General features: G+C 46.9%; 1 protein-coding gene across 1 annotated transcript in view; it reads left to right on the top strand.

Moving 5' to 3' along the window:
* LOC126542586 (uncharacterized) overlaps positions 1-25,172 on the top strand; it is a 29,156-nt gene extending 3,984 nt beyond the window's left edge. Inside the window, exons 3-9 of the mRNA XM_072286132.1 lie at positions 929-1,442; positions 3,639-3,856; positions 4,792-5,011; positions 14,259-14,501; positions 18,240-18,533; positions 21,746-21,871; positions 24,516-25,172. Of these exons, the coding sequence (XP_072142233.1) occupies positions 929-1,442; positions 3,639-3,856; positions 4,792-5,011; positions 14,259-14,501; positions 18,240-18,533; positions 21,746-21,871; positions 24,516-24,734 (1,834 nt within the window). The 3' untranslated portion in view covers positions 24,735-25,172. The remainder of the gene's footprint in view (positions 1-928; positions 1,443-3,638; positions 3,857-4,791; positions 5,012-14,258; positions 14,502-18,239; positions 18,534-21,745; positions 21,872-24,515) is intronic.
* Positions 25,173-25,745: the final 573 nt, after the last annotated feature.

Genomic DNA, 25,745 nt, shown 5'->3' with positions numbered 1-25,745 from the left:
AGGATAAATTTAAGAAAACGTAAATATTTAAAAACACGCAAGCTACTACAATTCGTAAAATGCTTGAAGAAAGCAAAAATATTTGGCACATAAAGTTACAACAAACAAAATATAGACCCAGAAACACCGTCCTTTTTTTCTCTCTTTCAGCAATACAAAACTTCACAGGTAACTAAAACAACTTTACGAATACGTGACAATGTGACACATGTAACAATAACATTGTGTTGCACGTAGCTTTTTGCGACAGTACTCAAGGAAAGTTTCATTCGAAAGATCGCCCACCTAAGGGAATGTTCGGAGTTCGTAATGTAACTTCTTGACGTAAATTAGACACAAGAAATAGCTAAATATGGAAATGGGGAGTGACATTTGTGGGGCCATTCGATTGTCTCACGTCCCCTGACACTTGTCTCGCATCTACTGAGGTTCGACTTTCTCACGTGAGACATACGCGAAGAGTACCGACGGCTGCTCGGTGCTCTTTGCGGGACTGTCCCGCGGAATGCTTTCGACTTGGCTTTAGAAAGCGACACTGGTACGGGCGAACACGATCGCTGGGATGCGCTTCCGTTCGACGGATGGCACTCCACCTGCGACTTTCGGACATGGGTGAGAATTATTCGCTCTGTGTACTTGCGTGGTGACTCGAACTTTCAAGGTTCCTCGGAATGTATCGACCGAGGAGCTATTCCTTGTGTGTATTTTGGCTAGCTGGTATTCTTGAGGAAACACCCTCTTTGTGTTTACACTAAACTGTGTAGTCGCTTTCTTTTTTACCAGAAGAACTTGAGACCCCCTACAACACAACCGTACACGATGGCGCAACTAGCTATGCGACGCTCTGCTAAAGTCCTGCCATCATTAGGCTCGTGGAAGCAATAAAGTGCTATCTTGGACTGGTTGGTGCACGTTAAAAAAAAAAAAGAAAAAAAAAAGCGAGTAACAGCGCAAAGAAGGGGACGTGCAGACTATCATTTCAACTGCCTCAGTCTGCACCTCCCGTTTCTAGCGCTACCACTCGTATTTTTTTTCTCTTTTCGTGGAAGCAGCGTTCTCGACAAAGCATATACGCCAACACGTTCTCGCGGTCCTGTCAACGCAGGGCACTGGCCGAGGCCGGCTGGCAGCTGGCGCAGACGCTCGTTGCCACCGTCAAGGACAGTGGCGGCAACCTGACGGCCTTGCAGAAGGCGGCGTCGCTCTTCCAGCTGTGCGTGCGTCTTCCTTCGCTGGAGGACGACGCGGCACCCAAGCTGTCGGACCTGCTCCGCCAACTGGGCTTTGGATGGCCGCCGGACCCTCTGCCACCGGGATTCGTCGAGGAGACGCCTGCGCCCACCCGAATCGAGGCCGAGTCGCTGCTCGCCAAGCTGATCGCGCTTTCGCTGCGCTGGCGCTTACACGCGCTGTTTCGATGCCAGGTCGAACCGGAGCAAAAGGTGAGCATTCATGCGAAGCGTTACCATGCACGCACTTTGCGGTAAGCAGGCAGGTTGGTTAAAGTCGCGCATCGTTTGGGGCTTCTTCAACAAAGGAACAGCTACGTGTCTGATGCGAGGATGTGAAACTGGGTCGCCGCAGCCCTTTGCCCGATGCTCTAATCGTTAGCCCACGGGCGAATGCGTGGCACGAATGAATAACAACTTTACCACTCTCCTTCCCTCAGCAAGTTGTGGTGCTTTGAGACGCGCTTACGGTCGCACGTCAACAATTTGCTTATAAAACAGAGAGTGTGCCAGTTGGTCCGATCCTTCGCTGAGGCAAGTAGACTCCTTTGAGACGATATGTGACAAGCGAGGCGACATAGCGCACACCACCTACGAGATCAACCCGGTTTGCTCAATGCAAAACATTCGGAATCGGCGTAGGGCGCATCAGAACATAAGTATAGCGTTCATTCCTGGGAGTGGTACGGCTAAGTCGGCAGACCATCGCCATCAAGCCGTCCTCGTCGCCGTCGCCTTGTCTTCGTCGTCACACGCACGCTCGCGTCACACACAGCTGCTCGCCTTGCACGGACATGTCGCGCCATCCGTTAACACTCATTTGCGAGGCCTCAAGAATGCTATAGATAGGCAACTTTACGCGCCATTGTTTCCCACAGTATGTCGATGGGCACAATTTTTGTGAGTTTTGAGTCACAGTTAGTCAGGTACCGTTGGAAACATCATCGGGCATATTTCTTTGTTATGTCACATCACTAGAGCGGCTAAAAATAGAAGAAAATAGAAGAGAGATAGAGGTGTTGCCTGCCAAATCGTTGCAGCTGCCATCGAGATTAAGCATGTGCTACGTTTTGATTCTAGATACCTTATCAACGTCTTATTAGGCGTTTTAAGGCGCGTTGCTCTGACCCCGACTTCCTACGTGAATCCATAACGTTTGAATTGCATAAAACCATTACTTTAATTAGGCGGCTTCAAAATGCACTAAATATATGTCGCAGCAACTAAAAAGTCAGGCTCGGTTGAGTTAACGCAAGGTTTGTATGATTTGAGTTCGTATTATCACGAGCCGTCTGTATTTCTGATACAGCGTAAAAGCCCGTCTAGCGAACGCCATGGGTGAATCAGGCTTCCCCCCACGAAGAGCATTATAACGGAGAAGCCGGCTTTGCACGTGTGCATGCACTATAGTATTGCTTTTCAAGCTCCCGCCTAGCATCGTATTCAAACAAACGTCAGCGAGTTCTCTATCGAGTGGGAGAGCTACACGTACCGACAGTGGCAAGGCGGTCGTTTAGAAAGCTTTTTCTATTGGCTGTATCATGGAAAATAGGCGTAAACAACAACAACAACAACAACAACAACAACAACAACAACAACAACAACAACAACAACAACAACAACAACAACAACAACAACAACAACAACAACAACAACAACAACATGCCGAAGTTGCCCTTTAATGTATACTTTGCTTGTGTGCACACACCCACACACATGCGAGCCCACTTATAGTGACTGTAATGAATATAAAATCAGTGTTCCGAACATACAACATTCTCCAATTGGTTTTTGTAAATTAATTTACTGCTACAACTGTTAACATGGCAACGCTGATGACTGACCGGTAAATTATAAAAAGCAATGTTGATTTTGTATTTTCATAGATGGTTAGGTTAGACGGCCCAAACAAGCAATGGATGATGCAAGTGGCGTAAAATGAACTTGCTTCGGACTGCCCGGCGGCAGCCTTCTTTGCAATGCAGGCGTGCAAGGCACGTCCAGCAGGCGGTTGCATTGCGAAGAACTGCTTAGTGCGGCCGGTCGAACGTCATCTGCTACCGCGCGTGGAGGCGATGCCGGAAAAACAATCTTAGCTGCCAAAGCAGGGGATACTTAATAAACAAAAAGCATATTTACACGAGCGCTATTCTGAAAAAAAAGGAGATCTTGGCTTCGGCTGTTGTTTGCTGGATTTGCCAGTGTGCAGCAGACATTGCCCTCTTTCAAAAGTGAGGGGGAGGGAACAAATGCCCTACTTTGCCTCCCCCCATCCTCCCTTCTGACAGGGGAGGAGGGGGGGAGCGGGGCGAGGCAAGCACATGCGTTTATGGCTTCTTGTAGTATGTGCATTCGCTAATCTGTTGGCATCCACAAGATTCTTGAACGTTTTCCATTGTGACCGCGTAGCCGAATGGCTTGCTGGTGCTGACCGTGCGAAGCAGTGACGAGCTGTCCAACTGGCTCGAGGTCCGAACCGAACTGCAGCGCTCGGAGAAGTACAACGAGGCGCTCCTCACTGTGGTGGCTGGGTTTCGTTGGCCTGGGGGTCGACAGCAGGCCTTTAGTGTCGTCCGAAGCGTCGCCAGTGCAGATCGCCTACTCAGTGCACTCATCTCGAACACCAGGTGAGACGACGCCATCACCACCATCTTCTTCCCTATCGGTTTGTTTAAGCTTATTCCAGCTCGGCTGTAGCTTCCCATGCTCGTGATTTGATCATGTCGTTGCCATGGCTGTAAATTAGCGGAGAGGTCATACCACCACCTCGAGGGGCTCGAATTGGAAAGCCATGCTGGTAAAAATGAAACTGACACTGTTAGGCGTTTTTTGGTAACTTCTTGTATTTCTACCTTGAACGTGTTTGTCGATAACACGTGGGCCAAATCAGTGCAGTTTGTCTCACTTCGTCTTTATTGTAGTCTTTAGGTATCGCACATAAGTTATTCATTATTAATTTGTTGCGCACGTAGTTTTCCTGATGTAGAAAATTTCCCATATCAGGCTTACGCGACGACACGCCACTCTACAGGAACGATCAACGCTGGTTGGCATCCGAAAGTTGGGATGATACAGTTTACACAAATCTGAAGAGGGGATCGGTTAAAAACTAATACAGAACATAGAGCGGAATTTCCCGCTTTTCTACAGACCATACTCTGTGAGGGACCGTTTACTCGAGAAGCATTTAAGTCAGAGCGAAATAGAAGAAACTGAGGAGAGATGATGATGATGGTGATGATGATGATGATGATTACCGAAGAGGAAAGCGAGGTTCAGGGATACGACTCGCAATTCTGTGCGTCGTTCACATGCTTAACTATTCAGTAGTACTGCCGCAAAAGTAACATTTACTTGTAGAATAGAAAGCGCCAAGGTCATATTGTCGCTGGCAGAGACGAAAAAGAGGCTAAACTAATGCTTCCTCGTGGCAAAAAACAAGGGCAATGTCGCACGTTGACTCTCTCGTCGAGTGATCTCATATATGGCATGCTCCACTGCATGTGAATGTATACGTAATATTGTAAACATAAGATACATGACTGTAAACTATTGCTCGCAGCCTCTGGTCCGGGTCTCACATAAGTGCAGAGACATGGCGCCAGGTGGCGTCGCAGGTGGCTGGCCGACAGGTGACGCCCTCTGTGGAGCCATCGACGCTGCTGACGGCGCTCGAGTACTTCGTGCTCAAAATGACCGACGACGCTTCAGTGATCGCCGCATGGCTCGTAATGCGCAAGCTCGCCCCTCTCAGCGTGACATCCTTGCTCGATGAGGTCGAGGTGGGCTATCCTTCTCGTCATTACAATGGATGTCATCCTGGTCATACCGCTAGCTGACTAACTGTGCCGCAAAATATTAAACAAATGACCTGGTGCTCTTCAATTATGCCCGCCCCAGCGCGTATCGCAATCACCCTAAATATATTTTTACCGGAGGCAATGAAACAAATTCACCCTAAGTGGATTGATGGGGCTATAGGGGTAATGCAATACTTATGAAGACACTATGAAAAGCGTACAGTTTGAGGTCATCCCGACAACCTTCACAAAGTTGGATATATACAAGTTTGAAGGCAACAACACTATTGGTTTTGCTTCTTTGGCTATGTTTAGCCAGATATAAAAGTAACATCGACGGGAGAAATATTTACTGGAGAAAATTGTGCCACGCATCGTGTCATGCATACTATTACTTGACGACTGGCGCTGCGTTTGAAGGCAGTTTACGAACACCGAAAGTGTAAAAAAAAGTTTTCAATTTTAGCCGACATTCTAATGAAGCCAACTATATGTTATTATAATGCGCCAGTCTCCTTGAATCTTAGACATAGGTATTTTTATTCTGATGCCATTATGTGTTACTAACCAAGATTTCATAAAGTGCTTTGTGACGAAGGGGTCGGGGAGTAGCTAAGAAAGTTATTGAGCGCGCTGACAAATATTGTTAAGAACGGCCAGCTGCAGTGCAAGTTTTGCCGGCCCGTTTCGACAGTGGCGGCAACTTTCCTTGGCGTTACGCACTAGCCTCGTCGCCGTTGTGACTGAATGAGTTCGACGAAGCAGGCTTTGTGCCGCAACACGACACCACCTACCCGGGTCGGCCGCGAGCGGGGGAGATGCCACGGGAACGTCTTCGAAGGCCTCTTCCAACGCGCCGTCCAAGACGCAAGACAATGGGCACGCGGCCGTGCTGTCGGGGTCAGCTCCGAGTTCTATGATGTCCGTGTGACGTCGGTTCCGGACCGTGAACCTGTGTGTGCGTGTGCGTGTGCGTGTGTGTGCGTGTGCGTGTGCGTGTGTGTGTGTGTGTGTGTGTGTGTGTGTGTGTGTGTGTGTGTGTGTGTGTGTGTGTGTGTGTGTGTGTGTGTGTGTGTGTGTGTGTGTGTGTGTGTGTGTGTGTGTGTGTGTGTAAGCCGTGCCGCGGAGAGGCGGCGTGTTTACAATGACTGGACGAACGTTTCCGTCACTTGGGTATCGGGGGGGGGGGGCGAGACTGATGAACTGGAGCCCTATAACGCAAAACTATTCCAATATGTTTTTATTCCAATCTCCTGACGTCAAATTTGCGTAACCACCGACGCAAGCACCGGGCGGTCACCCGCAGGGTTGTCTGAACACACCAATAAAATGCTCTCCTCGTTCATAGGAGGTCACTTTTGTTTGCTTGAAAAACGAATAACATTGCCTACACTGAGCGGCTTTTCCTATCTAATTGGCTGACAAGAGGCGAGGAGAACGCTCAAGTGGAGAGGGATTCAATGGGGCAGAGCCAGTGCACTGAAAATAGATAACCGGATGAAGAGGGTGGTGCCGGTGTCTGCGATTGGTCGGCTTTCCCTACTTAGCTTGCGGTGGCTGGTCGAAAATCGCGGCGGCATGCAATGGAAGCTTAAGAATGACGCTAAAGGGTACACTCAGCAAAAAAGAGTTGGCAGAATGAGGTGGTAAACGTGCCGAAAGTGCTCGAAAACGTTACACGGCCACGCAAGAAGTTTTATTATGTACAAATACACCCATGCTCTCCGGCAGGTGCGAGTAGCCAGCGCCTGAGCGATCGGCGGCAGCCATCTTTTATTCCTTTCGGAACGGGGCAGCCTGCGGCTATTCAGAAGAAAATTCAGTTTTGTTCGGCTTATTAATGCATGTTTAATGCATCACGTCACTTTGACTCGGTGAGATTTCGCGGTTTTGTGACGTCGCGTGACAGGCAGGTGAAGTGGGTGCAGCCCGAAAACTTTTGACGAATACCCGGAGGCTAATGGCGAAAAGAAATCAGAAATAACTGTTTTCCTTTTTTCTGTCAAATCATGCATAATCAGTGTGTACACATCATATCAGATGGGGAGGTATCGCGGTTTTCGTGACGTCGCGTGACAGGTGAAGTGGGGGTGGTCGAAAAAAGTTTTTGACCAATCGTGGAGGGCTGATAGCAGAATTGGAATAGAAAAGTTTGGAATAGTTTTACGTTATAGCGCCCCTGCATGTAAATACTGTAAATAAACCCATATTCCTCGTTCTCGATGAGGAGCAGTCCTTCCCTTCATCAAAGTCCTCAGCGTGGATAAGTTGCACGACGGCATGGGCCAGCTACCTTCTAATTCATGCCGGACTCCAATCTTGACAAAGGGTTACGAGCGATGGGATTGAGCCCCCAATCCTGACAATATACAGAGTGCTTCTACCGATTCAGTTTTTTCTTGCTTTTCCACGATAACAAGCCCCTTAAATAAAGAAAAAAAATTCGGTAGAGACAATTAAGTCTGTTTACGTGTGGGAATGTCTTTTTCTGCGCATCCCTTGTCCGCGCAAGCTCTTGCCTACTCTTCGGTAAGGCCAAATGAAAATACGTCAAGTGTCTCAACGCTCTCGCTTGCCCGCAAGGAGTTCATAGCTTGAAGGACCGCTTAGCGGCATTCAGTTGGACATTAGCTTTCTATTTGATACACTAATTTTGTACACTCATGACGTGGCGTCACCTCCTGCCCATTGGTTGCGACGTCACAGTGCGTAATGACGCACGCACTGGGCACACATTTATGGCGAATTCGGAAAATCACACCTGTGCGCACCGAGGCGCCTTAATGCGCCGTTTCACCCCATAATCGTCGCTCCAGGGCGCCCCGGTGCGATTTTCCGAATTCGCCATAAGTCAACTTGAACCATGGAGCCGCCGTGGAGTCGGGGGCACTACATCGTCGGCTCTCGCGCGCGTCGGACACAGGGACCATCTGCTCTCTCCACGCGGTGTTAGCGCCCACAGGGCGCGGTTCTACTGTTTTTGCTGAAGACGACGAGGTTATTCTGCTCCAAGTGCTAACTGGGAGCGCTTCCCTGAACACTGTGTTTCTGCATTGTGATGTGTCTGCTAGGCCATTCCGAATCAACGACTTCGAAGAAGAAATTGCGGGACTACGAGCAGTCAAGGATGTGGCGTTGGTTGGTGCTTACCAGATGAATCATGTCTGAGCGCTAACGATGTATTCAATGGCCGCGAAGCAAGTGCTTGGAGAAGCAAGCGAACTGCACATAAAAGGTAAAAGATGTCATCGATCCCAAGGCAGTCAGGTGAAAGTCAAGCTCCATTGGTTTCCTTACCATACCAGCGACAACGCCATGTGAAAAGCAATGGTGAGAGTCAAGCTCCATTGGTTTCCTAACCGTACCAGCGACGACGCCATGCGAAAAGCAATGGAGCCATTTGGCAAAAATTGAGGAAGTGAGGAAGGAAGCGTGGCTGACCGCAAAATTGAAGGGAGCCCAAATCTCATCCAGGTCGGTGATTTTGAAACCGAAACACGGATTTTCTGTCGAAATGCTCCCACATCAGATTCGTATACGTGGCAGCAATACTCTTGTAATTATGCTTGGAAGATCGCCGCTGTATCCAAGATGCAAGAGATCGGCTCCTATAAGAAAGGATTGCCGTATCCCATCATTGTTATGAATGCCATAAGTTCGGCCATAAAGCCGACGACTGCAGGAAAACATACACTACCATGACACTGGAAGATGTCGAGAACTACGATACAGAGGCGCTTACGGATGAAGATGAAGCTGTAGAAACATTGCAGCCGCGTAACCTTACCTTTCCTTATGAGTGCCTGAACCGGAAACACCAGCCACGCAAAAATGAACTGAGAACGCCGTTTCTCCGGTGAAGGCTGCGGCAGTAGTTTCGCCTGCTGTGTCTGTAATCACAGATAAAACTTCGGGAGAGCCGGAAAAAGAGTGCAGCGCAGTGTTCTGAGCTCCGTGCCCTTCAGTCCCAGTGGAGACGCTATCGGAGATGCCATCGGCGTTTCCACTGGGACTCAAGGTTTTGCCATAGAGAAGCATGCACCAGAACGCCCGGAGACGCCAGTGGCGTCTGAAGACGCGGTCACTGGGATGGAGGAAGGAACTCTGGAGCAGAACGCCGCGAGACGCCAGCAGCGTTTGGGCCAGGACCTGCCGATGGAAGCGTTTTGCGCGCCAACCGCGCCGGTAGCGTCCGGCAGCGTCCAATCCGGTAGCGTCCGGCGCACCGCGGATGACTGTTTGACCGAGTTGAGACTTGCAATGAGGTTCTGTCTGTAAAGGAAACTATTGCATCCATATGGACCAGTGTGGCGTGGGGCGGTGTGGTGTGGTGGGGTGTGCCGTCGAAAAAGACACTACATTCATTTTAAGAATGGGGTTAGTATCATCTCCAACCAATCTGCTTTGCCGGTAGCCATTTCATGCCTACATCTACTCCGGATTACGGGAGAGCCATCATTTCTTTTTCTCAATATGGCTTACCTAAAACTGCATGACCTTGGTCATACGCCAGAGGAAGCAGTGGTTTCTAAATCTACTCTTACAGAAAAATGTTGTCATTGCATTTATTCAGGAGACTAAGCTTTCATCGAGTGTGCAGTTGGAAGAGATGAACCATTTCGTTCGCAACCATTACTCGTTTCATCTTTTACCTGCTTATGGATACAGTGGAGGAACGGCCATTTTGGTAAAAAAGACACTCAGCTGTACTAGAATACCCCGAGTAGGTCAAGCACTGAAACAGCTGTTTATGCAGGGTGGATTTGGTTTACCGGAACGAATCATACAAGCTCATTTTGTTTCAAGCTCCGAATGAGGCATCGCTCCGAAAAGAATTCTTCTCAGGCCTGAGGCAGCTGGTATATTGACTCACCGTGCCATACCATATTTGCCGGCGACTTTAATTGTGTTTTACGTGCTTCTGATTGTTCCAAAAGCGATCTCCAGATGCCAGCCTACAAGAGCTCCGGAAGCTTTTGCGCGACTATGACTTGCAGGATGTTACTGAACTTGCGCCAGGAAATAACGATGGTTTTACACATTGCAAAGGTGACTGTTATTCGAAGGTTGATCGGTTTTACGTCTCTAGCGACCTGTCATCGTACAGCGGGCGTTGTAAGGCGGAGCCCGTCGCATTCTCACATCATGCATTTGTCACATCCACATTAGAAGAAAAGGAAAGAACTGGACGGAGGCGCAAGGAATGGCAGTTGTGGAAGCTGAATGATAGTCTGCTGGATGACAAAAGATATGCGGCAGCATCAGGAATCTAATCAAGGAAAGACCGAACCGAGGAAACGTAGACGCTGTCTTGTAGTAAGAGTTAGAAGAATGTAAGATGTTTCTACTTACGAAAGGACAGGAAAAATCGGCACTAAAGAAAAGCGAGAAGCTGAGTATTATGCAAACTCAGAAAAATCTTATCGAAGCCGAAAGCTGTCACACAGGTTCTTTTACATAAGATATCAAAGAGTGAAAAGGGTAGCTGCTGGCAATACTGGAGAAGGAGTACAACGGCGCTGTGATCACAGCAGAGAGATGAGGAACCGCTTAAGATTTTCAAGGCAAAAGAAGGACAGTGGGGCTGGAAAAACAGAATAGAAGCGCTACAAAGCGGCGACAGCCTTCTCACACCCCAAAATGACATCGAGGCTGCTTTTACCTAAGCATACAAGGACCTCTTCGTATATGAAGAAACATACGCGACCGTGAACTCTTGCAAAAATATGCTTCGACGTTAAATTGCATAAATGATGAGACAGAACAGCAAACGGATGAGTGCATATCAGAGAGCAAAGTAGAATGGGCCATACGTAAATTAAAACCAAGAAAATCGCCAAAAGTTGATGGGCTCTGCACTGCTTTTTACAAGAAATTTTCGCCGGAATTAGTGTCTACACTACGCGACGTGTACGATGACATTTGGAAACGAGGATTAATGCTGCCATCTATGCGACGAGGTCTTACTGTCTTACTGCCGAAAAAGCAATCAAGGCAAGAGCCGGCAGTGAGCGACTTCCGCCCCATTAGCCGTTTAACGACCAATTACGAAATTCTAGCTAAAGTTATAGCTAGACGGCTTGACTTTGCCCTCGGAGCAGTCATCGGGAACCATCAATCATACGGCATCAAAGGACGTTGTATCAGCGATAATCTGCATGCCATGCAGATTATCTGTGCGAAGCCACCTCCGTTGATGAATCCAGGCTTGAGGTTTTACGAGTAGATCTGAGCAAGGCTTTCGACAGAGTAGCTCATGACTTTCTCTTCATTTCGCTTAAAGCCTGCAACATTGGGTACCGGCATCTTAAATATATAAGTGCCTGCTACAGACAAGTATCGACGTGTCTGGCAATCAACGGGATTACAACACCGACAATAGAGCTCAACAGATCCGTTAGGCAAGGATGTCCCATGCCACCAGCTATTCTGAACGATAGCGACACAACAGGCTTCCGTTTCGCAGATACCTCTCTGAAAGTCCTCGCCTACGCTGGCGACCTTAAGCTTATGTGTGCCTCTAAAGATGTCCGCCAAGGAGTGCAGTGCAGCATGTCATGAAAAGTGTCTGGTGCTAAAGTGAATTGTGAAAGTGCGCGGGTGCATGACTAGGTGTATGGGACTCAAAAACCAACGACCTTTCTAGCGATTAAGTGGACGTCTGGAATCATCAGCTACCTTGGTCTGTGCTTTGATACTGCCAACTTGCAGAACGGACAGAATACAATTCGAAGTGACACTCTCGTGGCGAAAGTGCAACAGTGGCACGGGAGAACTGTCCCACTTATGAACAGAGCCCTTGCGTGCAATACTGTGCTCTTCCCAGTCGTATGGTACTCAGCGCAGGTATTCCCCTGTTTGCCGGCACACGTGAATCGAGTACATAGATATTGCGCCACATTTATTTGGGACATGAGGCGCACTAATTTATTTTTAGGCAATCTGTTGTTGTTGTTGTTGTTGTTTTATTTCTATTCTTGCCATACAAATTATCAGACACTGACTGAACCCATAGCCAGAGGCTAGTGTGGGGTTCAGATACAAAAATACACGATGGCAATGACACAACACTTGTGTAAAATAGAAAGCCCAAAATCACGGCGAAAGACCAGAGTACACTATACAATGAGGAGAAAATAATACAATATGCATTTTACAGGAGAATGAATAAAGATCTGTAATGAACAACACTGTACAACAAATACAAACCGCGAACGACTGTCACATAGATCAAATAAGGCTCAAAAAGTATGTTCTTAATGCTTTATTAGTTTCGTGGGACTGTTTTATTTCTGGGGGTAAAGCATTCCAAACCTTGGCTCCTGAAAACTGCACCAATCTTTCACTGTAGATGTTATTATTCGGTGGCAGATTAAAGTTACTATGTGTGAGGTTTCTCGTGAGTCGAGAAGGAGAGCGAAACAGGGAGGCATTGAAAGGTTGGTTATATTTTACTATGTTGTTTACACACAGCGCTATCTTTAAAGACCGCAAAAGATCGAAAGGAAGGATATTTAATAACTGGAAAATTGGTTTACTTGGTTCAGTATACTTGCTTTGTGTTATAATTCGGACAGCCCGTTTTTGTAATCGCCGGATAGGATCAAGGTTCTGAAAGGAGGCCTAGGGCTTGTAAACTTAGAGTTAAAACTAAAAGTTCACAGGTACCTTGTTTTTTCAAAAAAAAAAAAAAACATACTAATCACATTAAACATCACTCTTTCAAAAAACTAGGCGGTGGGTACTCCGGTGAGTAGATTTATGGTGCCCAAGGAGTCCCACGTGCGCGCACCCTAAGGTACAGGGATGTGGAACAGGCAGCTCGATTCTTTGAACAGCGTTTTTCTCAAGTGTACCTCAAAAATGTAATACGGAAGAGGCTCCATTGGAGCACTATAGATATACTATTCCCACCACCACTATATCGGTCTTGATATGGAAGCCAGCTGAAGCCTGACTTTCCAAGCATCTTCCAAAATATCCTGTGAAAACAGTGATTAAGGATTTTTGTTAAGTTTCATGTTGAAGTTTTACACGTCAAAGCATGGCTAAGTAACCAGTTTTTTTTTTGTGCTGTGTTCAACGAACTCGGCGCTCTGCCCCTATCCAGAATCGTTGCAACACGCCTTCTTTTGTACGAATGCAGCACACTTTTGTCACAACATATGAATTGCGTTTGATGTACAGATATAACCAAATTTGGAAGATGTAGAGTTTCTGACAGAGGAATACAAAAATGATAACAGTAGTGTTGAAACCCTGATGTTACAAGGCTTGCATGCAATTTGGAGATCACGAACTGACTACATCCTAGCTCTAGAAAACGGGAAACCGGTGTAAACGCACTTTTGTGCACTTTGCGTATACAAGTTCTCTGCTTGACGTTGAATATGAGCTTAGCAAGAGATGGCAGGCGTGGCAGAAGTGCCTGCAGCAAAGACTGGTCTTCATGAAGATGTGTGATTTCCTCTCTCTCTGTGTTAGGGAACCTGTGAAAGAACGCTTCAGTGCATGGTACTTGCTATGTTACAAAAATAAAGACTGCGGGAAAGAAAAAAAAAAAAGAAAGAAGCCGCCATAGCGTCGGGGAAGCGTGCTCAGACCGGAATTCCCTAATATTCTTCTCAAATGCATTAATTTACTTTGTTTACAGTAGCCTCGCTGAGAAATCTGACGTCAATTCGAGTATATTTTTATATGGTTTTAATCTTTGCCGTAGGCAATTTTGGTACCATCATTCGGTCACGTCGCTGACTACAACGCCAGATTTTCGCGTAATGCGGCATATAATACTATCGCATTAAAAGAAAAATGCCGCAACATTTCCTGACGTTGAGTCTAGCTTATTTGCATTAACGAGAGTAAGCTTGCCAGAAGCGTTTTCTCCTTGTACTTTCCCTTGCGCCATACAACTTTCTAGAAACGCGGTGAATAAAAAAGTGTTCGAACATAAGGAAGAAAAAAAGAAGAAGGAAGAAACTAAAAATAAAATGCACAAAATACAGGAACGCAAAGGTCGTTGGATTCATCGTTGGGTCATGTGTTGAAATTTTTGTAGACATTTAGTTAGGCCACCAAAATTGTGGGTTAGTCTGTATTTACAGTCATTATTTGTTGAGAAGAGTGTTGGGCACTTAGTTGAGACACCCTGCGTGTGCACTCCAGACCGTCAAAGTTAACCTTCATATCCACAGAGATAAAGTTTGCGAAACTTCTTATGCTCTACCAGGTGCAAGACAGACGCTCCCGGCACTGCATGAACATGATTAACCGCGAAATGCCTCTAGCCGTCGCATCCGCGTATGCCCGCGGTTCTGACACAGCAGCGAACGCCAGCACATCTGCGGCAGCGGACGTGGTAATCCACGACGTGGCATCCAAGATGGCCGAGCTGTTGGAGGCATCGGGCCGTTTCCAGATGGCAGAAAGCCTGCGAACCATCCAGACCATCTTTCTGCTGCCTATGGAAGACGTTAAGTGACTGAATTTCGTTTGTCTGTAGCTGTGCCGTCAAAGCCAGGTAGGCCTTAGACTTGCAACAGTAAGAAAGCACTAAAGCGTTGCTATTTGAAACTGAAATGCGCTATCTTGACGTGAGCGGTCACTAAGCAAGGTTATGGCTATATAACTCGTCGCCTGTGAATGAATACCAGTGTCGCACATAATCGAACAGAGAAAATGAAAACCATCGGCTAAGTTTCCTTTCTTTTGTTGTTAGCTTTCCATTATGGTCGGGCTGCAGATCACCTGGTCGTTTTCGCATAGATTCTTGTGGTAAGCGGGAACGGTGCCTCAGGATGGGGAAACACGCGCAGACCGCGGCCATTCCTGAGCCTGTGAAAAAACCGGACTTCGAGAACCTGCGACCCATATCACTAACGCCGTGTTTCGGAAAACTCTACGAGCGAGTGGTGGTCACGCGGCTCCAGGGCTATCTCGAAGGTAATCTACCCAAGACAACGTTCGGCTTCCGCCAATATCTGTCAACTCAAGATGTCCTCCTCTTACTCGAGGAAGAAGTCTTGACCCGATCACCATGTCACGTAGAAGACGTATTCATGGCCCTCGATATAAAGGGGGCCTTTGACAACGTGAGTCACGACGCAGTCCTCGAGGGACTGAGTCGATTAGGCTGCGGTCAGAAGATCCACGGATATGCCATGGCTTTTCTGACCGCTAGAACAGCCCCAATCGACATGGGTGACGTGAGGTTTGACGTCATCAGGATGCCTAACAAGGGCACACCTCACAGTGCGTTTGGTCTCCCCGATAGTTTTCAATATGGCCATGTCCAGACTTCCAGAACGGCTTGACAGATTCCCAGGCAATTGGAACGCCGTGTATGCCGACGGCGTCATGGTGTGGGTCAGCGAGGGTTCGGCGGGAGAAAAACTGACGGCTTCATGAGTAGGCGGACTATGTGAATCAGTAGACCAAAGAATGCCGCCTAGCCTGCCCACCGAATAAGTCCGAAATAATAATACGCAGAAGGCGATACGACAAATCACTCAAGCTGGAGGTTACGCTTGATGGGCAGGATACTGGGTATGTGACTGCAGTCTAACCACAGAGTAGACACCACGCTCAGACTCATATCCAAAGCCAGGACCCAAGTGACTCACATGATCACCAGAGTCGCAAATGACAGAAGAGGGCTCCAGGTAGAATATACGGCGAGACTTGAGCGAGCCCTCGTAGCCAGCAGGGCTATGTATTGCCTGCTGTATCAGAAGCTCCTTCAATCAGAAAGCTAGCAGGTAGAGGCCATGCTACGCAAAGCTTATAAGGTGGCCCTGGGCCTCCCCAAGCGGACCTCTACGACCAAGCGATGGACCTCGACGTTACCAACAGCTACTTAGAACATCAGAATGCGTAGCTCAGCTCCCAAATTGAATGGCTCCTACTAACGAAGACCGGTAGATCTCTGCTAAAGAATATCGGCTACCGAGATTGCCTCGGGAACATCAGAGATACAAAATAGGATACCGTGCTCCCGATTCCATGGCACATGCACCCAGTCGAGGCAGAAGGAAAGGGAGAGCCAAGAGTCCAGAAAAAGGACTGGCGGGCAGAGCGGATGTGGTATACGTGGACGCAGTTTGTTGTGCTAGATGATCAGTGGCTGTTGCTACGGCAGTGGACTCTGCGTGTAGAGAACTCGCCAGCATAACTGTCAGAGACAGTAAACCCACGTAGACTGAAGAGGCCGCTGTAGCTCTAGCGGTATCCATAGGAGAGAGTCTTTGACTATAATCGCCGACTCGCAGTAAGCCGGCAAATTATCTCAACTGAAGACTATGCAAGACGGCCATAGGACTCATTCAGGGCGTGAGCCCCCGAGTCAAACATCAAATGCCATGGGTACGAGTGCATGCAGATAACCACACGGCTGACGTAATTCTCGAGGCCACACTTACCGAGCGGGGGGTTGAGGCGTGGCTATCAATGCTTGTACCCCAACGGTATAGCGAAATACTGGAGCACGTAAGGGGAAACAGCAGAAAATAACCTCCGCCCCACCCTAAGCTCAACAAAGAGCAGGCGACATGCTGGTGACATGCTGGCGTCAGCTTTAGGCAGGCACTTTTCCATGTGTATATATACTTAAAAAATTTTGCCCTACCGCGTATGAGGGTAAATGTCAACATTGCTGGGATAAGGTTACATTACGCCAGACCATGTGGGCCTGCCAACGTAACCCAGCACGCCTCCACACAAAAGTCCCACATTGGAGCAGTGAGAGGCTGCCTTGACTAGCCCGGTCCTGGATAACCAGATATCATTTACAGGCCGAGCCTGCGTGGCGGTTGTCTACGTGGGTGCCTTAGACCAGAAGAAGGAATTCCGGAGTGACCCACACAGATCACAACGGGAATATTTTTTAGAGCAACAGTAAAGTTTATTCTCTATATCTTAGTTAATGATTTCTGGTGGGACCACTTGTCTCAAGGGCGCAAGACGGAAAATCTTGGCGAGCTGTGGTACACGATTGGTAGAAGTGTTCCCGTTGTGCTTCCGGACTAAATTGCGATATGATCAGTCTGTGACCACATTATAGACAGCGAAAGTTGTAGCGGTAGCGAAGAACTCCTTGACGCGACGTGTTGCTGGCACCACACGGCAGCCACCTTCCTATCGCTATGTCCATCCATGTCTGCCTCCCATTTTTTTTTCCATTTTTCAAGTTTTCTGGCATTCTAATAGTATAACCATGTACCAACTAGCCCTACAAGCCACCCTTATGAACACAGAAGGTCGATGGCCTCGGCAAATGTATTTCTATAACGTTGTATATGACACTGTTGTTTTCAAGAATAGTCATCAAGGTGTTCTTCGAATGAATCTGCGGTGCACGTGAGATCTACTCTGTATCGTATGCTCAGGACGATGGCTCACCGTACAAATGTATACGCCATGCGCTGACCGTTCGATATTTACACAGAGCTTACATACGATTGAACGGTGTTACACTACTTTGTACTCCTTTGGGAATGCAAAGGAAAATGACCTATTGGTTATCGCGATTCTCGATAGCGCACTGGCTGGCAGCGGCGTAAGTTTTCAATTTCAGCAGTTACAATTGGCTGTTTCATCGGTTCTGTGGCTCTGCTGCGGCGTGCAAGCATCCGCGTCACAGTTTTCTTTAATGCGAAGCGTTCACCGATCTCAGCCACGTTTTTGCGGGCTGGCGGGGTATCTTGCCGTTTTAGTAGGCCGACTCTGGTGATAATGAATTCTAAAATAATATGCCACAGGGGTGACTTCGTATGTGCCACTGGGTTTTAGTTTGCTTCCAATTATATATTTCGCCATTATAAACATTCTGTCTTATGTAATATAAACAATAAGCGCCTACAACATATAATCTCTACGTACCCGTTCACTACACAACAGTTACATCACTCATACCACCGTTCTCTACAAATCATGAACGCTTCGCATTACGTAAAAGTCAATTACAGTTGACTCAGCGAAATTTTTAAATTTAGCTGGCTTTTCCTTAAATGCTGAAGAAGTTTATACAATAAAGCTAGCGCGCCGCAAGGAACTGAATCCTCCTAATGACATATTGACGGCAATATGGTTGGTTAAATTCGCGTAGGAGGCTTTGCTTCCTTCTAAACTTGCGGCACGTAATGTAAGGCACCCTGTGCAGCGAGTCCCATGGCAGATTACATGCCCATGCACCCCGCCCTGCTTGTTCTTTCAGGAGGTCGTTGACGCGCTGTACGAGTCGGTCCCGGTGGCCGACGCCAGGCGCACTTTGTTCGGCTCTGTGGCGCAGACGACCAGCGCTCTGAGCGAGCTTCGCTTGGCAGCGCTCGGCTCCAGGCTCGACCACCTGTCGCTGCCCCTGTTCGTGGATCCGCTGGACACCAGGCTGCGCTACCTCGAGTCGCTGCACGCGCTGCTGGTGCCCATGTTGGTGCTGCAGCCGCCCGTCTTCGGGCAGACGCTCACCCCCTCCGTTAACTACGGGTCCCTCGGCCGACTTGTTGCCGAGGTAGGTTGTTGAGGCACCGGCTGCGTGTTGTGGGCACATTTCGGAAAGAAAGATGCTGCTTGCGTCATTATCCGTGGCAAATCTATTTTCATGGATACCCTAGGCGGCCCCCTAGCGATGAAGCGGTTTCTTCACGTGCCCGTTATGAGTCGTGGAAGTATACTTGCGACGACATAATACCTATAGCAGAATTTGAAGCAGCTTTGAACATCGGGTCATGACACTTTTAATATACTGTGCCCTATACAGTATAATTGAAAGTCATTTGCCGAGACTATCGACCTTCGGGTTGCCAGCAACACCGTGCCGCAAGGAGTTCTTCGCTACAACTTCAGCGCTCGATAACGGGGTCACAGACTGATCATATCGTCATTTGGTCCGGAAGCGCAACGGAAAAACTTGGACCAATCGTATTACACAGCTCGCCAAGAAAAGAATTTGTGTCTTGTGCTATTAAGACAAGTGTTCACGCCTTGCGAAACAGCCACTAAGACGCGCAGTGGCGCAGTGACGATGACATCTGCGCACAGCTGTTGTACAAGATGCTTGAGCGAAGGAGAATGCTACTAGAGTACAACTAGAGTAGAATGCTTGTGCTAGAGCACAACTGTAACTAAGGAAATGGATTCAGGGCAATTGCTAGAGACCGTCACGCGATGTAAGCATCCGGCTGTTAAACAGTTATTCTATCGTCATTGGGTGACAGGACATCCCTTGGCAGACGCACAACGAAGGCTTTCGCCAGTCACGTCTTCACTGTTCCTCGGTGGTCCGCGCACTGGCACATGAGCGAAAACGAGCTGCCAAGCGCTTAATAATTGCCCATATAGCAGCCACCGTGAGCCACGTGCGCGGTCTCATTCATGTACGAACAAATTTGTGTTTTTCGTGCACGGGGCTCGGTCGCAGGGCGGAGAGCACGCTGCTTCGACTACACTTTGCGTCGTATTCCTGTATTTATTACCCGAACAATAGTCAATTATAGGAACGCCGCAGTAGCTGGAGGTCGATAATTGTAGGCTTAATTAATTACTTATTTATTGCTCATAATGCAGCCCATGGAGGCTATAGCAGGTGGGGGAGAGTTCAAAATGTGCAATAATTTAAAAGGCACTAAAACAAACCGTATGAAAGAAAACAATATGAAAGAGCTATCGCAACTATACGTACAGGGAGGTGGCAAGGTCAGCAGTAAGCAAAGGAAACAAATGCACTAGTGAATAAAACAGGAAAAATTGCGAAATAAATCAAGACCACGAAGGCACAAAAATTAAGCAGCACAGGAGTGACGTCAGTAAGGAATGGAAGCATGTTTGATTGCACGTTTCTTCTCTTTCCCTCTGTTTCACAATATCCCTCTCTCTAGTGTTTCTTTTGATGACGATGTCTTGCTTAGCGATTTACTCACCCTTATCCGTATCTGGTATCTGGGTTTCTAACCTTTCTTTGAGGATCGATCGCGAAGATAGTACTGTCTAAAAATGTGGGCCGTTCCTGTGGGTACATGCAGCCAACCGATTTAAGGCGTCCGGCGCTCCTCCTATTCCCATCACGCGAAGGGTGACGCAGTAGAGTGCCGGATGAGAATGGACTCCAGTCCATTCTCATCCCCAACTGGATCAGGAAGGCATCCTTTATCGACTTAAACTAGAGATTTGATCACCTCCCAACTTCTAACGTTCGAGATTCCTTCAGCCTGCTCTACACACCGGCTTATTCTTCACTCCAGTTGGACGGAGGGGTGAGGTGCGCTATAATAACAATAATAATAATAATAATAATAATAATAATAATAATAATAATAATAATAATAATAATAATAATAATAATAATAATAATAATAATAATAATAATAATAAACAGTTGCTGCTATGACGAAGGCAACTCTCCTAGCCGAAGCATTGGCTCCAGCGACATTCCTTGTTCGAGCAGTGTTGATCACTTCGGATGCCTTCATCCCCATCTTACTGGAAAGCTTTGTCTTATTTGGATGTTTTTATTGAAGTTCTTTGTAGCTTTAGCATAGCTAAATATGTATAAAAGAAAAGCAAACTGTGCACTTGCCAAAGCCAAAACTGAATTTTCTGCGCAATGCAGGAATGTAAGTGGAGGCTGCACCTGAAGGGAGCGTTGCGAAATCATTTCACGATTTTGCGTAAAGAATAAATTTATTCCACCCAAATAAATTTATAGGGCCACAAAATATAATCTGTATGGCCGTCGAAAGTCGAGAATTTTCCGCGCAATTGATATTCGAGGACGTGGTTCCACACTCGTTATTTATTGTGGTTCCAAAGTGTGGCAGCGCGCTGGTGGAATTTAGTCGCGATTCTGTTTGTGAAGAAACGTTAAACGATTGTATGCTGCGTATGGTGTCGCTAAAGCTGCGAAGAGCACCGATTTGAAACGAATGAGAGAAAGAAAAGAAATCACAAGACATCCTCATGTTGTATGTAAAATAGAGCATTGAACTTTCCCACTTGTCGCTGAACAGATTTTACAGCGAAACAATCTCGTTAGCAGATTTGATGAAATAAAAATTGAGAGTTTGTGAGTACCTGGATGCTAACTTGAATTGCTTTGTGGTGCCAAGAAATTGCATACTTTTGTAACCTTGCATCCATGCGTCTTCGCGTCCCAATGTAATTGGTGGCCAGGTAGTGAATGCAACACACGCGCACGCACACACACATACACACACACACACGCACGCACACACGCACGCACACACGCACGCACACACGCACGCACGCACACACGCACACACGCACGCACGCACATACACATACACACGCACGCACACGCACACACACACACGCACGCACACGCACGCACACACACGCACGCACGCACACACGCACGCACGCACACACGCACGCGCACGCACGCACACACACACACACACACACACACACACACACACGCACACACACACGCACACACACGCACACACACACGCACACACACGCACACACACACACGCACGCACGCACACGCACACACACACACACACACACGCACGCACGCGTACACACACACACACACACACACACAAAATGCGTACACAAAAGGAACTGTCTTCGCTTTCACTAAGTAAAGTTGCCCTTCGAAGACGTCGATCTGTATTTCGGTGATTTCGTCGGATATTTACATTTCTAATGAAATGACTTCACTGTGGTTACGGTACGTTGACGCAGGCTTCGACTGCGTAGGTTTTGATCGAGACGTTCGTCCGGCATCCGTACACGACGAAGCCATGTAACGAAGCTGCCGACAATTTCACAGCTGCTGTGCTTCTACACGCCGCCGTCGAAAGGCCCGTGGGGCGTGCATTTCAGGTGAGCAACGTTATCGAAATGCGCAGTTCGCGCATTTCCACACTTTCCAAACAAACTACTTGGGACGCTGTAGCTCATTTGGTGGGCATCACTCAATATTATGTAAGGTGGTTTAAGAGTACGCCTGTCAAGGTTCGAATATTTTCGTGCTTTTCTTGCAAAATGAGACCTGGTAATTTCACACAATGGCGGCGTACGTGTCTTGGCATCCCTTAGTTGTAGCTGTTATTTAAAGTAATATCCACACACACTTCAGTTCTCCCCAATAATCTCAAATCTCAACCTTGAGAATACCCAATAATCAACAATAAGCTCGAAAATAAGCTACGCATATTTCACTCCAGTTCTAACGTTACTATGCGTTTGATTTCCACGTACAGTTTAAACTGGAGTAAAATATTTGATTAGACTGAAATGAGGAAAGGCGTGCACAGACATCGTTCGAGATGTGGAGCTCGGGGAGGATTCTATGGAGAATGGACGCTGTATTGTCTCTAAATAATAATCTTATTGACAAACTGCGCTTTAGCGAAAACAAAAGCTGAATAGTAATTGCACGCAGCAGCTTTGTATACTGCAGGAAGTCTCTTCCGGGTTTCCAATTACCTAACTGTGGTGGCATACCCACACCATCACACGACAGTTCAAAGCTTGTGCATGCTCATGTTTTAAGGAGCAGCCACACTGCGGAGTCAGCTTTAGTCCACGTGTCGTGCCATTCCTGATTCTGTGTTGTTGAAATTTGAGACGCGCTACCACCAAAGCCAGAGCGACGAACACATGGCTGTTTCCTGTTAGCAGGAGGAATATATGTATTGGAGCTATAGTTCTCTCGAAAAAATATGTCATAGGAAGTTAGGAGCTTGATTAGAAGTTCGCGAACTTAAACGTCTTGATATCATTTCGTTTGAGCTTAGTTAAAGCCCGCGTGAAGTATATAATGTGCTCTCAATTAAATCTATTGTAAAAAAATTTCCATATTCCGCCTTCTGAACCGGTGCGAGCAGTACAGAGACTGATTTTCTACCGCTGAAAATTGCTAACGTTTTGTACAATTTGACATTGGATAATTCTGAACATCAAGTATTTTCAGATTTGTATGCAATCCACGACATGTGCTGTTGTATGTATAGTCTGTCATTCAAAACAATGCTGCCTCAAGAAATTTTTTCCGGGGTGTTAATTAGCTTTAATTGAAATGACATTTATATGTGCCCAGTGTTGCCGGTATATTGATTGTGTCCATGCCTGTGGCTTTAACTAAATATTGCAGAAGAAGTTTGATTTCCAAAACTTTTTGTGAACTCTTTTCCCATGGGCTATTTCCCAATGAAACCATTTACCGAGCGTCTAATAATGGCACCTTCGCTTAAGGTCTTATACAGCACATGCGCGGCAATATGAAATGATTCAGCTCGAATGTTAGCTCGGATAAATCTTGTTTTCGTTTTCACGTTCCATTTTAAAAATCTGATGTAGCTACCAACCTTCATATCTTGTTTATGTATATCTTGTATTGTATGCACGTATATGTTGTAAGCAGCTTCTTGGTCATGTATATTTTGTGCTCCGTCATCAGAAGTTGTGACCCGCCTATATTTTCTCGCTATATGGCCTGTTTATTGAAATTTGTGCGTGTAAAATATGATTTGTAATTTTTACTTCCATGGCATATTTTATGTGTATTTTTTGTAAAGCACTGCTCTACAATAATGTCCTTCGGTTGGATGTGGCAACAATGAAAAATAATAAACAGGCGTCCGTATGTGGATGCCACGAACAAGTATTGCCTCCTAACGTAGAAAAGACCGATGGGCTATTCCTCAATATGCGAGCAATATCTATATTCTGTCGTTGATGTCTTTTCCCTTAGGCAGTTTTCATGACCCTCTTCACGATCATCAAGACGTCATCATTATCGGTCACCTCATCATCATGACAAGACATCAGATAGATGTAGAGATAACTCACACTAGGATAAGCACATTTTTTGCGACATTTCCTCAAATTGAATACCCATTTTTCGTTGTTGGAAATGTTCCCCCGTCTGTACAGAGCTTTGGCAAATTGCTCATATTAACAGCAAGCAATTCTGTTTTTAAATTTTTACTTCGTATTGATTTGGTCTGTTCTACGTTCCTCAATTTCTAGAAGCACCGATATAGAAACCCCGTCAAGGCAAAGGCGGAAAGGTCCAGCTTGAACGCCTTTTGCGGGGCCGTCTGTCTAGTGGCGCCTAGCGAGCGCGGGGACACAATTAAGTGCAGTCATTGGCCTCAGAGATATCTGGTGGGCCTCAGAGATCACTGATGGGAAGCAACGCATAGTGCCGGATATTTTGGAGGCAATTTCACAACTATCTCTTATTTTGCACGGCGCTTTACGAGCTGTCGTGATAGCTTTAGGGTGTAGAATCGAATGCTCGTTTTCTATGCGGCAGGCCAAGGTTCGTGTGCTGCCTGGGATGAAATTCTTTTCAACGAGTGGCTGATGTCGTGTGCGTTCCCCAGATTCTGAAAAATACGACGTAAACAGCTATTTGCAGGAGAATTTAGATCCAGAAAACATCATTTGGTCATAACACGCGAGTTTTTCTGTCATTACAGCGTAGACTTTCCTATCTTCTCTTACGAATGCTCTTCAGGGCCAAGCGAACAACCGCACCACTCCGAACGAAGCCCGGCTGCTGGGTTTCCAAGACTTCAGTGACGAGCAGACCTACTTCGTTGCAGGCTGCTACGTTCGCTGCGGCTCTGAGGCATCGTGCAGGACGCCATTCCGCCACAATCGCTGGTTCTCGGCCGCCTTCGGCTGTCCCCAAAACGCGGCCATGAATCCGGAGGAGAGGTGCGCCTTCTGGTGAAGACCTAAGGGTGTGCTGCCTGACTCCAAGACGCACCACGTTTCCCACCGCGCTGAATTTGAGCTGCAATAGCAATCGACGCTGCCTTGGACATTCGGTCAATATGAATTCGAGTCAAGAACATTTAACGTCGGCTACATTGCGCTGTACGCTTGCTGGTTTGACGCAGGATGCCGTTTCGGGTTACGCGTGCGTTTTTATGCGGACTTCCAAAATGATCGAAAATACGTCTTTGGACGACGCATTTTTGGGGTATTTAACGACGATCTTATACGCTGTCGCATTTGTGTCGAATTCGTTCCTTTTTCCTTGGTTTTCATTGTTCGGTCGTGAAAGTTGCCGTCTCAGACCTTTTATTTGTGTTTGTTGCAGAGAAACGCCGAGAATTGTTTTATTTCATCAAACACTAAATGAACAGACTCAGGTATACCACCGTGAGACAGTGTGTTCGCAGTGAATGAATGGATGTGCATATAAAGAAAGGCTAACCCTGCTCGGGCTAAGGGGATCACTGTAAAAAAAGTCATTTACTGCTGCAAATATTCTGCAGAAGAGGATCGAATGATTGAATGGGGTGTACCCGTATAACGCCCCGTGAACGATGGATTCGACGGTGGAGTCGCGTATTTACCGCGAAATCTCCATCAACATTTTACTATACTGAGAACTCACATAGCTCTACGTTCCAGGGTCAAGATGATGTCGCATTTGTTCCTTTTGTATTTGTTTCTTCTTGTTCGGTTATGAAATTTTCCTTCTCAAAGCTGTTGTTTGTACCTATTGCGTTCAAAGTGACAAGTTGAAGCTGCCTTAACATATATTGATAAAAGAGATTGGCCTCACAGAATGAGATTTAACAAAACAAAACAAAAAAAGCTTCTGATAAGGAATGTTATCTTAAAAAGTGCACATATATACGGTATATACCTATTTGCGAAAATTGCCTGTGGCAGATAGCACAATTCTAACCTTCTGGCCACGAACCGTTAACGTTACCGAGCATCTTAGGTC

Source organism: Dermacentor andersoni, chromosome 2, assembly GCF_023375885.2.
Source record: "Dermacentor andersoni chromosome 2, qqDerAnde1_hic_scaffold, whole genome shotgun sequence".
Taxonomy (NCBI): Eukaryota; Metazoa; Arthropoda; class Arachnida; order Ixodida; family Ixodidae; genus Dermacentor; species Dermacentor andersoni.
This window is presented reverse-complemented; position numbering and strand designations above follow the sequence as displayed.